The sequence below is a fragment of the Gobio gobio genome (assembly GCF_949357685.1).
Source record: "Gobio gobio genome assembly, chromosome: 5".
NCBI classification, from domain to species: Eukaryota; Metazoa; Chordata; class Actinopteri; order Cypriniformes; family Gobionidae; genus Gobio; species Gobio gobio.
The window spans coordinates 47,572,664-47,588,930 of NC_137101.1; the positions used below are offsets into that span (position 1 = coordinate 47,572,664).

At 37.0% G+C, this 16,267-nt stretch overlaps 1 protein-coding gene across 7 annotated transcripts in view; it reads left to right on the forward strand.

Moving 5' to 3' along the window:
- Positions 1 to 16,267, forward strand: part of LOC307126551 (NACHT, LRR and PYD domains-containing protein 12-like) — a 156,921-nt gene that overhangs the window by 103,501 nt on the left and 37,153 nt on the right. For 4 of the 7 annotated variants that reach the window (XM_079817135.1, XM_079817137.1, XM_079817136.1 and 1 more), the window contains one exon: positions 12,209 to 13,330. The exons of the other annotated variants lie outside the window; for them this stretch is intronic. In XM_079817135.1, the coding sequence (XP_079673261.1) occupies positions 12,209 to 12,744 (536 nt within the window). In that variant the 3' untranslated portion in view covers positions 12,745 to 13,330. Of the gene's footprint in view, positions 1 to 12,208; positions 13,331 to 16,267 lie in introns of those variants that run through there. 7 annotated transcript variants of the gene reach the window in all.

Consider the following 16,267-nt stretch of genomic DNA (forward strand, 5'->3'; position numbering starts at 1 on the left):
TAGGCCCATGACCAAATCAAGCGAATTATAGCCAGTCTGTTTTGAAAATGGAAGATAACTCTCAGAACGGCCAGCCTGAGCAGACAATTACGACCCCAACCCATCTTAAAAGTAGTTTCTGGAAACATTTTGGGTTCTACACCATAGATGGTAAAGTAACCGTTAAAGATAACCACTTCTCTCAACATTGACGCGCAAATACCTGTGTGTGCCAGGCACGTCTGTGCGCTCCGAACGGGTGTTCTCCACCGCGGGGAACATCGTCAACAAAAAAAGAGCCGCACTTGTTCCAGATCAAGTTGATAGATTAGTGTTTCTAGCAAACAATATAAAGAAATGAATTAGGCTATAGGCCGTTCTCCTGCTGCTGTTTAAGTTGTCACGTTATTGTTTGTGCCTGTTCTGATACTGTTTTTTTCCATGTAGCCTTGTGTTGTGATTGGCTATGCATAGTGGCACTTCATATCGATTAAGTTGATAACCTGCTGTTTCAAACATTAAGTTAACAATTTGTTTTTCCAGACAGGCTATGGAGTCCTGTTAAAGGGTAACCTCAGTGATTTAGCATTAGGCTTTGTATCAGTAGAAACCTGGTAGTATATTCAAATGATGGTACTTTCCCCCCTCATATCCCCCTGAGACGAGAGAATTATGCATTTTATTTCTGGAAAAATTCCTGCGTCATCGGAGGATTTTTTGGCCAGAGGCTAAAGACTACAGCCACTAGATGGAGCTGTTCCGCATGTTATCAACCCGCCCACAGGGGAGAGATCTCACGCACAGAATGTAAGACACAGACGGCCGAACGGACAATCATAACGGTGCGATGCAGACCAAAGTGAGTGTTTCAACTTTTCAATGAATTCCTGGTATAGTTTAGCTTCCATATGCGATCTGAAAACGTGCCAGACTGGCGCTTCACGTTACCTGAGCTCTTCGTGATGAAGGAAATCTGACACTGCTGCGTCTGTGCCGTGACTTTCGTTCGGCTCACTCACACTTTATTGAAAAGACACGTTCAGTTTATAATTGTAGTGTTTATTCACTAACTGAACAAAATTATTGTATTACTATGAAGATCAAAACGACGGTGTACAGAGTGGCCTCGTAGGGCAGCGAAGCAAGTGCATTCTGGGAGTTGTTGTCTTTAATTCACATGTCTAGAAGGCACCAAATTCAAAAATAATTTCACATTTCTACTACATAAATGACCCAGTATAATTAATAATAATAATTAATAATTTGTTACATTTATATAGCGCTTTTCTAGGCACTCAAAGCGCTTTACATAGAAGGGGGGAATCTCCTCAACCACCACCAATGTGCAGCATCCACCTGGATGATGCGACGGCAGCCATATTGCGCCAGTACGCCCACCACACACCAGCTGATTGGTGGAGAGGAGACAGAGTGATGATACCAATCGTATATATAGTTTAAATACAAAGCTTAATGCTAAACCACTGAAGTAACCCTTTAAAGACTGTCAGACTGTTAATAAATTTGTGATTGAATCTCCGTTAGTGTTGTTGTTGTTGTGTTTTTTGTTTGTTTTTTTCTCGGTTGGGGATGGCGCTCGTAGATTTTCGAATATATTTGAATACATTGCTTGATATTTGATATCCGTTCAAATTAGATTTTTCTCAAAAATGACAGCCCTAATAGGCCATCTTAGCTATTTTTATAGGAGACAAGATCACCGCCCCAATATCATACAGGATACATGCTTCTCTTTCCATTTGGATCCGCTGACTAAAGGAAGCAAAAGAACCATCAATAAATAGATCACCAATAGTTTGAATGCCCAAATCTCTCCACTTTGTGAAAGCAGAGTCCATAGTAGAAGGAGTAAATGAGGGGTTCCCTCCAATTGGTAAAAGGAAAGATTACACATTTTTATTTAATCTGCTTCCAAATGCGAATAGTACTATGGATTATACAATTAATAGTATAGGCCAGTTTAGCTATTTTTATAGGAGACAAGATCACCGCCCCAATATCATACAGGATACATGCTTCTCTTTCCATCTGGATCCAAGTGGAGTGTGTAAAGTTGTGATCTAATCACATTATGATAGTATGAAGAGCACAATAATTTTTTATTATTATTATTATTTATTTATTTATTTTGGGCAAGTGAACATTTTAACACAAAGAAACATAATTTACATCTTTTTTGGACAGTTTGTGCGGTTAATCCACAAATAAAAATAATAACAAAAAAAAAAACACACAAAAAACCCCCCCACAAAAGACTTATATGTAATGTGCAAAGTTATTTTCCCATTTTCCCAAAAAGGAGTGGGAAGAAGAAAACTTTTTTAATCCCACCCCCATTTCTCATAAATCATATAACATAATATAATAAGCTTCCTTTTTTTTTTCATTGGACCATTACTTCATATCATTACACTTGAGGACGAAAAGTAACTGTTTTATCTTTGCTAACTTAATAATTAGATTGCAATAATAACTATAAGATACCAACAATGGTAAGGAAATTTTACAGATACCAACACTGGTAAGGACAGCACATACCAACAATGGTAAAAAAAAAAAAAAAAAAAGAAATAACTAAAAATGACAAGCACAAACCAGCACTGCAGGATGGAATATTGAGATCATGTTAAGACAATCTCTCTATATATTGTGACCAGACCTTGTGTTTGTATTGCATCTTGAATATATTGATATTTTGGCATTGTTTGCAGTGTATATCCAAACTGTTCCAAAGTTTCACACCACGTATAGACACACAAAAGCTTTTATGAGTGGTTCAGACATTAGGTAATTTAAAATCTCCATATCCTCTTAAATTATGAATTCTCTCTTTGATTGTAAACAAGCCTTGCAAATTACATGGTAATAAATTGTTGAATGCTTTAAATAAAATGATTAGTGTGTAATATTTTACAAGGTCAAGAAATTTTAAGAGCTTGGAGTAAAGAAATAAATTATGAGTGTGTTCAAGAAAACCGACTTTATGGATGATTCTCATAGCACGTTTCTGTAAAATAACTATTGGATTAACTGTGGATTGGTAAGTATTTCCCCACACCTCAACACAATATGTGAGGTAAGGGAGTACCAAGGAACAGTATAATGTACGTAGTGAATTTTGATCAAGATCATATTTTACTTTATTTATTATTGAGAGGCATTTTGAAATTGTAGTTTTTATGTGTCTTACGTGGGCTTTCCATGATAATTTATTGTCCATTACAACTCCCAAGAATTTATACTCGTTTACTTTCTCGATTTGGACACCTTCAATCATAATTGGTAACTCTGAGTTAATTTTTAGGTTGCCAAACATCATTACTTTGGTCTTACTTAAATTAAGCGACAATTTGTTAGCATCCATCCACTTCTTTATATTATCTAGCTCCTCATTTACAGTACCTATAAGTTCATTATAATTATAACTACTGTACAACCCCAAATCAGAAAAAGTTGGGACAGTATGGAAAACGCAAATAAAAAAAAGAAGTGATTTCTAAATTTACTTTGACTTGTATTTCATTGCAGACAATATGAACACAAAATATTTCATGTTTTGTCTGGTCAACTTCATGTCATTTGTAAATATGCATCCTTTCCTGTCATTCAGACCTGCAACACATTTCAAAAAAAGTTGGGACAGTAAAGCATTTACCACTTTGTAATGTTGCCATTCCTTTTCACAACACTTAAAAGACGTTTAGGGACTGAAGACACCAAGTGATGAAGTGTTTCAGGTGTAATTTTGTCCCATTCTTCCTGCAAACAAGTCTTAAGGTGGGCAACAGTACGGGGTCTTCGTTGTCGCATTTTGCACTTCAAAATGCATCACACATTCTCTATTGGAGACAGGTCGGGACTGCAGGCAGGCCAGTCAAGTACCCGTACCCTCTTCCTCCGCAGCCAGGACTTTGTAATGTGTGCAGAATGTGGTTTTGCATTGTCTGTTGAAATATGCATGGACGTCCCTGGAAAAGATGTCTTCTTGAAGGCAGCATATTATGCTCCAAAATCTCTATGTACTTTTCAGCATTAATGGTGCCTTCACAGAAGTGCAAGTTACCTTTGCCAAGGGCACTGACACAACCCCATACCATGACAGACCCTGGCTTTTGGACTTGTTGCTGGTAACAGTCTGGATGATCCTTTTCTTCTTTGGTCTGGAGCACACAGCGTCCATTCCTCCCAAAAACTACCTGAAATACTGATTCATCTGACCACAGTACACGTTTCCACTGTGTGATGGTCCATCCCAGATGCCTCCGAGCCCAGAGAAGTCGACGGCGCTTCTGGACACTGTTAACATAGGGCTTCCTTTTGGCACAGTACAGTTTTAACTGGCATTTGTGGATGTAACTACGTATTGTGGTACTTGACAAAGGTTTGCCAAAGTAGTCCTGAGCCCATGTGGTGATATCGCTTATAGATGAATGACGATTCTTGATGCAGTGCCGCCTGAGGGATCGGAGATCACGGTTGTTCAGCTTAGGCTTGCGCCCTTGTCCTTTACGCACTGAAATTCCTCCAGATTCCTTGAATCTTTTAATTATGTTATGCACTGTTGAATGTGAAATATCCAAATTTCTTTCTATCTTTCTTTGAGGAACATTGTTTTTAAACATTTCAATAATTTTCTCACGTATTTGTTGGCAAACTGGCGATCCTCTGCCCATCTTTGCTCCTAAAGGATTAGACCTTTCTTGGATGCTGCTTTTGTACCAAATCATAATTACAATCACCTGTTGACATCACCTGTTTCAAATCACATCATTATTTAACCATTTTACCTCATTACTAGCCCTAAATTGCTCCTGTCCCAACTTTTTTTTAAATGTGTTGCAGGTCTGAATGACAGGAAAGGATGCATATTTACAAATGACATGAAGTTGACCAGACAAAACATGAAATATTTTGTGTTCATATTGTCTGCAATGAAATACAAGTCAAAGTAAATTTACTCACTTACTCACTCAAAAATCACTTCTTTTTTTTTATTTGCGTTTTCCATACTGTCCCAACTTTTTCTGATTTGGGGTTGTAAAATATATTGGTGTAATCTGTGAAAAGTATAAGTTTTAGTAACTGGGAAACCTTAAAAATATCGTTTATGTATAAATTGAACAACTTTGGCCCCAGTACTGAGCCCTGGGGGACACCACAAACAATGCCAAGTTTATTAGATGTATACGTTCCCATTTGTACAAACTGAACTCTTTCTATAAGATAGCTTCTTAACCAGTTCCCAGCGACCCCTCTGATACCGTACTGTTCTAATTTTTCAAATAAGAATGCATGATTAATTGTGTCAAAAGCTTTCTTCAAATCAATAAAAATACCCACGGCATTTTTCTTTTCATCAAATGCACGTATTATGTCCTCTATTGCATCAACTATTGCCATAGAAGTTGTTATTTTTGTCCTGAAACCATATTGCCCTTCATCAATTATTTGATGCTTATCAAGAAACTTTTCAAGACGTGAATCGAAGAGTTTTTCAAGAATTTTCGAAAACTGAGGCAGTAGGGAAATTGGTCGATAATTTGTAAAACTGTACTGTATTCTCACTTTTAAATATAGGTATTACTTTGGCAATTTTCATTTTTTGGGGAAATTGACCTGACTGGAAAGATAAGTTGCAGATATGAGTTAAAGGTGTTGCTATGTTGTTGATTACCCTTTTGACTAATACCATATCAATGTCGTGGCAATCTCTAGATAACTTACTTTTGGACTTGAGAAGAATGTTTGTCACCTCTTGTACATTTGTTGCAGCTAGAAAAATAGAATATGGATTTTTTTCAATACTTGTATTTCTTTGAGAAGCTCCTTTATCGTGAATTTTTGCCGCCAACTCTGGACCAACATTTACAAAAAAACTATTGAAGCCATTAGCTATATCATTCATGTTGTGAATTACACATTTATTGTCATTGAAATATTCAGGATACATTGCCTTTGTAGCTCCTTGTCTGATTAATCTATTTAATATATGCCATGTTACTTTCATATCATTATTATTTTCATATAATACTTTCCTGTGATATAGATAATAATAAAGAGAGAAGTTAGGGAGTGCCAGTCCACCTACAGCTTTGGGTTTACAAAGGTGAGCTTTGCTTATTCTATGGGCTTTATAATCCCCCAAGAAAGGAATAATGATTGAATCCAGCTCAGAAGTTAGCTTTGAATAGTGACTGGAAATCCTTCATAACCTCAATTCCTAGATAAGTAAATTTATGCTGTGTTATTTTAAAAGGAAAGTTTTGTGAAACAGAAAGATCGCGTACCTTTTTATAGCCATTAATTCGCTCTTAGACCAGTTTATCCTGTACCCTGAGAATGTATCAAAATGAGAGAGGATTTCTAAAATTCTTTCAATAGTAAACTGGGGTTTAGTAATATATAACAGGATATCATCAGTATATAATGAAATTTTGCTTATTGTAATCTTTAACCTTTTCAGTAATACTGTTATGGTGGCCTCATTTAAAGTAGGAGGCAAAATGCCCACAGTATTCGCATGGGTATACTAAATAAATAAGGTGAAAAAAGATCACAGAATTATTTGTAGAATTCACTAGGGTACCCATCAGGGCCAGGGGCCTTTCCACACTTCATTGACCCAATTGTATCTCGTATTTTTGAGAATGAAAGTTCAGCATTGAGGAAGTCAAGATCTTTCTGAACTAGAGTAGGGAGGTCACAACTATCCAAGAAGTTTTTTTACAGCCAGGTCATTGATTAAGGCCCTAGAGGAGTATAATTCCTCATATAATTGTTTGAATCTTCTATTAATGTCCTTATGAGATGTTAATATAACACCTTTTTCTGACTTAACTTTGCTTATAGTATGATCACTTTCCACTTTCTTAATTTGTCTAGTCAATAATTTATGAGATTTTTCATCAAATTAAAAAAAAAATGTGTTGTGTAAATAAATATCCCCTAGTTATACGATCCGAGAGAATCTGATTGTATTTAAACCTTAATAAAAGGATCTTCTTATAGATCTCCATGGATGGGAACACCGCATTTTCTTTATCCAATCTATTAATTTGTTGTTCCAGATCTGCCAACTCAGCCCTTTTTCTTTTCTTTCTAGCAGCCTTAAAAGAAATAATACAACCCCTGATATAAGCTTTCATGTTTTCCCACAATATTGAGGGGGACATTCCAGGAAGATCATTGTTACGTGCTTAGGAGATGTTAAAGGGATGATGACGCAACACTTCTGTGAGATGCAACTGTTGAGGTGTGCAGGCAGCAAATAGAATCAACAGACTGAATTAACAGCATTGAAAAGGTTTATTTCCATAAAATAATAAGTTACCAAAACAGATAACATATATAAGAAAAGGTAGAAGAACTGAAACAATGATAACAAGAGAGTCGCCCAAATCAATGAAACAATCAAAACAAAACCCCAATCATTACTAACCCAAACCTCTAATACTAACTAACGAAAGAAAAATGTAGAAACAAAACCGAGATCTTCAGCGTATACGACGCTCAAAATAAACTACGCTAAATACAATACAAGATTACAACTGAGGGCGATCTCCCTTTCTAACTAAATAACAATAAGAAAACTATCTACCTAAATAGAACTAAATAAACAGGCAACTAAAGCTTAACAAAGGGAATCAACTCTACCGGATGGTTAACATGCCTAGGCCTCATACACGTACTGATTCACGTTGATCTCAAACACCTGCGAGGGACAGCGACAGCGACAAACACTCTCAGACGCAACTAGTGTGTCACTAACATGATAATGAACAAACCTCAAAGGAGTGTTAACTCGGCAATAACTATGCACAAACTGCAACATATGATCAGGGTACTTGATAGTCACAGAGAAGACAAATGAGTGAGAGTTCGTATGAATCCCCTCACTGCCCATTCACAAGAAATGGGGCCTCTTATCATGCCGGCACGTCCGCTGATTGGTCGACGTCACTCGTTACGTCGAACGTCCCTCCTCCTTGCGTAGTGACAATAGTATAGCGTTCGTCTGCTGTGATTCCCTAGATAAAGCAAAACAAGAACAATGGAAAAGACAACAAGCCCCCCCCCCCCCCCCCCCGAACCATACAAAAAAACACATGGAATGTAACAATCATTCATCTCAAAGAAAAAAATATTTAGTTTTCTTATAAAATTGCAAAACTGTGGTTCCTTTAAAAACTGTGGGTCCAGTTTCCATATCCTGTCAAAATGAGGCAAGTTAGCTAGATTTAACCCTCTGGAGTCTGAGCTCTTTTGGGGCCCTTTAGAAGTTTTTACATGCTCTTACATCTGTGTTTTTTTTCAGTTGCTTATAAATACATTAATGGCAAAGTGTAATTACACTGTATTCAGCACAAACTGGGCTACCAGAATATGTGAGCAACATGAATGTACATGCTTGTATTTTTGAGAGAAAAATGTTTATGCACGGTTTTTGAAAAAACAAAAACTTTGTTTTAAAATTAAGGCCTCAAAACACACAATAGATATGTGTTCACAAGACTTTTGACTCCATCTTGTATTTCCATAGAGTTTTTTCTTTATACTGGTGTGAGAATCTTTGAGCCTACTCATTCACATAAAACAATACACTGATTTAAAATTGTAAGACAGTTTCTCTTCACAAAGCCAATATGCAAGGAGGCGTGATATCTAATGAATAATGATGAGATAGCACCTGAGATAACAAAGGACATAATAGCCCACATTAATGAGCTGCATAATGAATGATATCTAATGAATAATGATGAGATAGCTCCAGAGATAACAAAGGACATAATAGCCCGCATTAATGAGCTGCATAATGAATGAGCTTCAGGTAGGCCTATGTGACAGAGAGCAACAGAGCAAAGGAAATATATTTTTTTGTAGTTTCTTTTATTTGGAATGTAGTCAACAAAGGCCTATTATATTTTAAATCATCAAAAGATTTGACTACACTGCAAAAAATGCTCTTCTTATTTGTTTTTTTTTCTTGTTTCCAGTCCAAATATTTAAAATTCTTAAATCAAGATTAATTTACTAGATAAGTAAAAATTGCTGGGGGGGAAATAAAAATGAAGTGAGTTTTTGCTTAGTTAGTTAGTTAGTAAGTTAACTTGAATGTCCCCAAGGGGAATGAAGATCGAAATTTTATTGTTTAATGTTATTTTTATTTAGTATTATTATGTTGTATTATTTTTCATAATTATTTGTATAATGTACAATGTAAAGTCAGACTGTGTTGAACATTGTGTCCCAAGGAGAGACTTGGATGAGCTATATTTGTTACAGGAATGTGCACTCTTATAGAACATGTTTCCACTGATGCACACAGTAGCATGCATCTGTTCCTGATGTATTGTCAACTGATTCTTTATAAGGAAAGTGGATTGTGCAACTGATGTAAGCATGATGTATACGCTCTATTTTAAACATAGGACGCATGTTTCTCTTCCTTCTATGGAAGTCTCTTCCTAGTGAGATCCTCTGTTAGTAGTATATATAATATTCAAATTGAGTGTCCAGCCTCAGATAAGAGACTCAGAGGAGAGACGAGACGAGATGAGAGATGGACGAGGGACGAAGAGAGGATGAAGAAGGGAGAGGGGAGAGAAATGGAGGAATGGAGAAACATACAGCTGGCATGAGACAATAACTTTTTAATGTCTCAACTATGTCTGATATATAAAATAATAAAAAGAGATCTTTTGGCAAATTACTGGTATCCGGTCCTGTGATTCAATCATAACGGGGACAAAAGCTGAATTTTCAGATCTACAGGGAAATTCTGCTTGGGCACAGTGCAGAGTTTCATAAAGGTAGACCAGATAACTTAAAACATATTATCTGTATTATCTGCCACAACAATTTATGATATATTAAACCATAATTTATGATTTATTACACCAATGTATCAAAACACAACAATTAATGAGATTAAAACCATGTTTTTACTCCAAACTTTATATCACAAGTCAAACGTTATAAATAGCCAAGCCAACATGGTTTAAATAACACAAATAAGCCATATATTGTCGCGATTGTGTGTTTATTATCTTCAGACGTGTCTATCTGCATGTTAGAGCAATTTCTGGAAGCTGTTTATGTCAGAGAGAATGTCACATGGTATCTTCTTCATGCGTGCTATATATGGACTACATGTGCACGGAACGCCCTCCGGCTGCCAGTATGAACTGAAAACACAACAGATTGAAATAACACTTCTCTGTATAGAAATTTGACACAGACATATGAAAATCTATCAATATTTCTACTCATCTGCACACTTATGAACTAAAAGGGATGTTGTTTAGTCGTGAGTCTTCATGAGGAGAATGGAGGACATTTCAGCGTTTCTTTAGACATATGCCTCATGTTTGTGAGACAAGTATTCACTAAGCTAGAGGTCATTTTCTGAAGACAATCAGAATGAATGTCTTTGACAGAGAGGCTGCAGATCGCGCATCATGTTTGATTTCTTTATTTTGCAAAAAGCACAACAATTTGTTTTTATTGTGACTGTACACAAAAAATAGAAACTTAACAGATTATAATGATGTATAACACTTGCCTGAATGATAGAAAACGACAGAGTTATTTGAGTCTCTTTGGCACTGATTAAAAAAAAGCAAGCCAATCACGCCGGCGCAACGGCGGACTCGAGAGGGTTAAAGAGAATGAGAGAGAAGCATGATCTGAAATCACTATATCATGATATGCAACCTTACTAGCAAGTGGCACCAATTTAACATCAGCCAAGAAATAATCAATTCTAGTATATACATTGTGAACATTAGAATGAAAAGAGTATGCTCTGTCCTGAAGGTTAAAAATTCTCCAAAAATCAAACAAATTAGAATTATTACAATATTCCTTCATAAAAATGCTGGAATTAGAAGGTGGTGCTCTATGGGATGATGCTCTATCCAGATATGATTCCAAAACTAAATTCAAGTCACCTGCAATGAGTAAACTTGTTTGCGACATGTCAGGGATCTGAGCGAAATATTAACCAGTGTTATGGGTAATGAATATAAATCTCCAATAACTATTAAATACCTTCCTTCCTTATCTGCGATAGTTATCTTATGAGTGAATGGTGTGCCCTTCCTGAAGAGTATGGCCACCCCTCTTGATCTAACTGCACAAGTAGAGTGATAAGTTTGACCGATCCATAAACAACTTAGCTTGATGTATTCATTTTTATTTAGGTGCGTTTCTTGGAGAAAAATTATATCACTAGATAACATCCTTAGATGTGCCAATACCTTGTCCCTTTTAACTGAGTGATTTAATCCTTTCATGTTCCAAGTAACCACAGTCAATTTTCTCCCCTTATCCTGCTGTGTTAAATTATCCTGCGTGGCGTAGGCTCATTCAAAATGTTTATAAATCCCATCAGTGCAAAATATATGGTCAAATCCTGAGTATAAATGTCCCAAAACAACCCTCCCTTTAACATACTCTTGCCTATACATAAGAGAAAGTTTCAGAGTAAGGCGTGACCCCACTAAGCAATTTACAAAATAGAAAAAACAGAACAGCAATAGCAAGGAAATCAAAACTTATTGATAAAATGTAGAACTATGAAAAGAGATTTTAAATGTTTTACTCACATAAGTGTGTGTTGCACCATTCCTGTCGGATCCAATATAGAAGGCATAGCATTGTGTTTTAATCTCAATATGTCTGCAAATCCAGTCTCGACCTGTGTCTTGTTTTCAATTGATTCTGCAGTGAAATGAAGCGAACAAACACGCCATGTCTTACGCATGTGAGCTGGAACCGGCATGTTTATTGCTTGGTAGCGACCCGTTTAGCTCCACGTGTCGGTGGGTGGGCTTGAGGCGGTGCTTCTGCATCCTATGACGTCAGTGGTCGACATATTCTGAGATCTCTCGTTTTCTGGGCCTGGTGTCTATAAAAGCTTTTCTTTGACTAACAAGAACAATTTCAGCTCTGGAACTTACAGGATATTCTTATATCACAATTAACTTTTATATATCAAAGGCTCAAGGGAAAGTTGATTTCTCAATTCATCACCCCTTTAAGTGTTTTTAACTAGCAAGGAAAATGTCCCCTGAGTCGGTTCTCAGAATATTTCACTATAAAAGCGAGGACATTTGGCCCTTATAAGTATAGCCAAACCTGTACACACACAAATACACAGCTTTAGTAATTATTGTTGTGTTATAAATGTCTCTCTCCTTGTGTTCAGATGCCTGTGATCTCACACTGGATCCAAACACAGCAAACAATCATCTCATTCTGTCTGAGAAGAACAGAAAGGTGACATCTGTGAAAGAGTCCCAGTCATATCCTGATCATCGAGAGAGATTTGATGGGTGTTGTCAGGTTCTGTGTAGAGAGAGTCTGTCTGGAGGCTGTTACTGGGAGGCTAAACTGAGTGGAGATGCTAATATATCAGTGGCATATAAAGAGATCAGCAGGAAAGGAGTGAAAGAAAACTGTTGGTTTGGATTCAATGAAAACTCCTGGAATCTGAACTGCTCTAATGACGGCTTCTCTGTCTGCCATGATAGTAAGGAAACTGGCATAACTTCAGGTTCCTCAAATAGATTTGGAGTGTATGTGGATGAGTCTGCCGGCATTCTCTCCTTCTACAGCGTCTCTGGCACAAACACACTAACACACTTACACACATTCACTCAAAAATTCACTGGGTCTCTCTATGCTGGATTTGAGGTTCCTGATGGTTCCTCAGTTTCTCTGTGTGAGATTGTAAAGCTGTGATCAACAACAGAGACATCACACACACACCTGGCTGAACAAAAAACAAACAAAAAAAACACACAATTTATATACTGTTGTTCTTTCGGTTACCAAGGATGCTTCACTGCATGAGCTCTTACCGGGTTTGTGTCCATTTACTCTCAATGACTGTGTAATTATGTGAAGAGGGTTTGGTGGTTTGTTCTTTAGTTAAAGGTCCAGAATTGTGTATAATATCACATGTATGTGTGTTTATCGATATCGAGTTGTCTAGTCTCATTAGTGTAGAGCAGCTTGATGGCAAGTTCAAATATGTGACTTTGAAGTGAACTGATAGAAAATACTTGTGTGAAAAGAGTTCATGAATGTTTCTTAATGTAATTGCATGGTACAATTATAATGATTGAATCGGGGCTCGTAAAACTACAAAGTCTGGGCTAATAAATGTTTATATACTTTGCATACTTTGTTTAAGGAGTGCTTTGTCTTCACCTTTAAGGACTGCCACCTAAAATGTGTTTAAACTACAATGTATTGCTTCATTATTTAGACTTGATGACTGCAGCGAAGTATCAGCAAAGAAAATTAAAAACAATACAAAGTGGATAATAATATTGTTCTGTATTAATATACAAAAAGGAAAATCGGCTCTCAAATGGGAACTGACTCTCACCGTTCATGAACGACACATCACTCAGACTGATCTCATGAAATAGCGTATGTATGACACGCCAATTCGCTATGCCATTTTGGTGTGCTATCAAGACGCATAATCGCTTTTTAGCGTGTTTATCAACGCCGTTTCATTCTATCCCCTACACTGCCCCTACCCCTAAACCTACCCATCACACACACACGCGCACACACACACACACACACACACACACACACACACACACACACACACACATACACACACACTGCCCCTGCCCCTGCCCCTGCCCCTAAACCTATCCATCACAAGAAACATTCTGCATTTTTTAATTTTCAAAAAAACATAATTTAGTATGTTTATAAATCCATTTACATTCACGCGGAATCACACGGCGTACACATACACGTGGAATCACATGGCGTTGACATACAGGTGGAATCACACGGCGTAGACATACACGCAGAGATTATTGTTCGTTTCGGCGTACACATACACGCGGAATCACACGGCATAGACATTCACATGGAATCACACGGCGTAGACATACACGCGGAATGACACGTCGTAGACATACACGCGGATAACTCAAAATGCGTACAGATAACACGCCATTTGGCTTTAGAAAGTGGCGTGTATTTTACGCAAAGTCATGATGTCATGTTGCATCACTACTGTTTCTGCTGATGGTGTTTTATTTACTGTTGGTTTCTAAGTTACCAATACGACTGTAATTTGCTCGAACAACTGGATGGAAATGCACCTAATTCGCATTTGTAATTAGTTTTTTTCTTTTTTGTGAACTGAAAAGATTTGCTTCATGTTTGGATAGAAACCCAGCTACAGACAAGCAGTGTTGGGGAAAGTTACTTTGAAAAGTAATGCATTACAATATTGCGTTACTCCCTTAAAAAGTAACTAATTGAGTTACTTAGTTACTTTTTAAGAAAAATAATACGTTACGTTACTTTTGTGTTACTTTTTCTCACCTGGGCTGGGCTTGTTTTTGTTTATAACAAAAAAGGAATATTTTTGTGCAACGGTCAAGACCTCTTCATACCAAAATTGAAATAATAAGCCCCAGGCTGAGGTAAAAATGCAAATTCACGCATGAACAGTAGAGGGCGCAGCTCTGCTGTGCTGCCATTCTGGATAATCGTAGAATAGGATGCAGTAAAAAAAGTTTTACCAATAAAAACAAAAAATCTAGTAATTTTCATCATCAAAGGTCAGCAGCAAGACATTGGTAAATTAAATATAAAGGTAGATTATGCAAAAAAAAATTTATTTTACTTAACATTTAATTATTGGAGGTTTGCATAGTACTCTGATTTTGCATTTGACTGATTTTATTCATTTTGAGGAGTACAGAATCTTTATTGTGCAAGTGAGATAAATAAATGCTCACATTTAGTCTGGAACTACAATAACCATCATGGTTACACACAACGCCTCTGCACTTATTTTTCTCAACATGGGGCAGGAGAGCTGTCAGTCAAATTAATGTGAAAAAGTAACTTGCGTTACTTTTTTGAAAAAGTAACTCAGTTATTTTGTTCTAAATTTGAAAAGTAATGCGTTACTTTACTAGTTACTTGGAAAAAGTAATATTATTACGTAACTCAAGTTACTTGTAATGCGTTACCCCCAACACTGCAGACAAGCATGAAGCACTCACTGAGTTAAACACAAAGAGGCTGGCTATCATGCGTTTTAATGAAGATGTCTGTGTGAGATGGAAAACAACTGAAACATGAAAATCCCACAATTTTCAATCTGGTTTCCGGCCGCATCACAGCACAGAGACAGCGCTCATAAAGATAATAAATGATATTCGCTTAAATACTGATACAGGTAAATTATCAGTGCTGGTGCTACTCGACCTCAGTGCTGCATTCGACACTGTTGACCACAACATACTTCTTGACAGGCTGGAAAACTGGGTCGTGCTTTCTGGGATGATCCTTATATGGTTCAGGTCATACTCAGAAGGGAGAGGTTATTATGTGAGTATAGGTGACCATAAGTCTGAATGGACATCCATGACATGCGGAGTCCCACAAGGGTCAATTCTTGCACCACTCCTATTCAACCTGTATATGCTGCCACTCAGCCAAATAATGAGAGAGAACCAAATTGCTTACCACAGCTATGCTGACGACACCCAGATCTACTTAGCCCTATCACCTAATGACTACAGCCCCATTGACTCTCTATGTAAATGCATTGATGAAGTTAACAACTGGATGTGCCAAAACTTTCTTCAGTTAAACAAAGACAAAACTGAAATCACTACATTTGGAACTAAAGATGAAATTCTCAAGGTGAACGCATATCTTGAGGCTAAAGGTCTAAAAACAAAAGATCAAGGCAGGAATCTTGGTGAGATTTTGGAGTCAGACCTGAGTTTCAGTCGTCATGTCAAAGCAATAACTAAATCAGCTTACTATCATCTGAAAATATCGCCAGAATTAGATGCTTTGTTTCCAGGCAAGACTTAGAGAAACGCTCCGAAGCTTCATGTTTTGAAATCGGTCATCACTACATACAGTAAGTCGTTTTTTTTTTTTTTGTGCACAAAAACTATTCTCGTCGCTTCATAAAGTTATTGTAGAACCACTGTAGTGAGATGGACTTTGTAACGACGTCTTTAGTACCTTTTATGGGTCTTGAGAGTGTAAAGTGCATTGTGCCAATGGAGGCCTTTCTGAGCCATCAGATTTCAACTAAAATATCTTCATTTCATCGTCTGATAAGAGGTGATACACTGACGTTAGCAGCGCTGCACAGCTGTTAGTGTACGTTCGATATTTATGGGACAGTAAAATTGTGGAAGATTTTTTATTTTCAAAAGAAATTGAAGGAAGAGCTACGGGTGAGGAAATTTTCAAA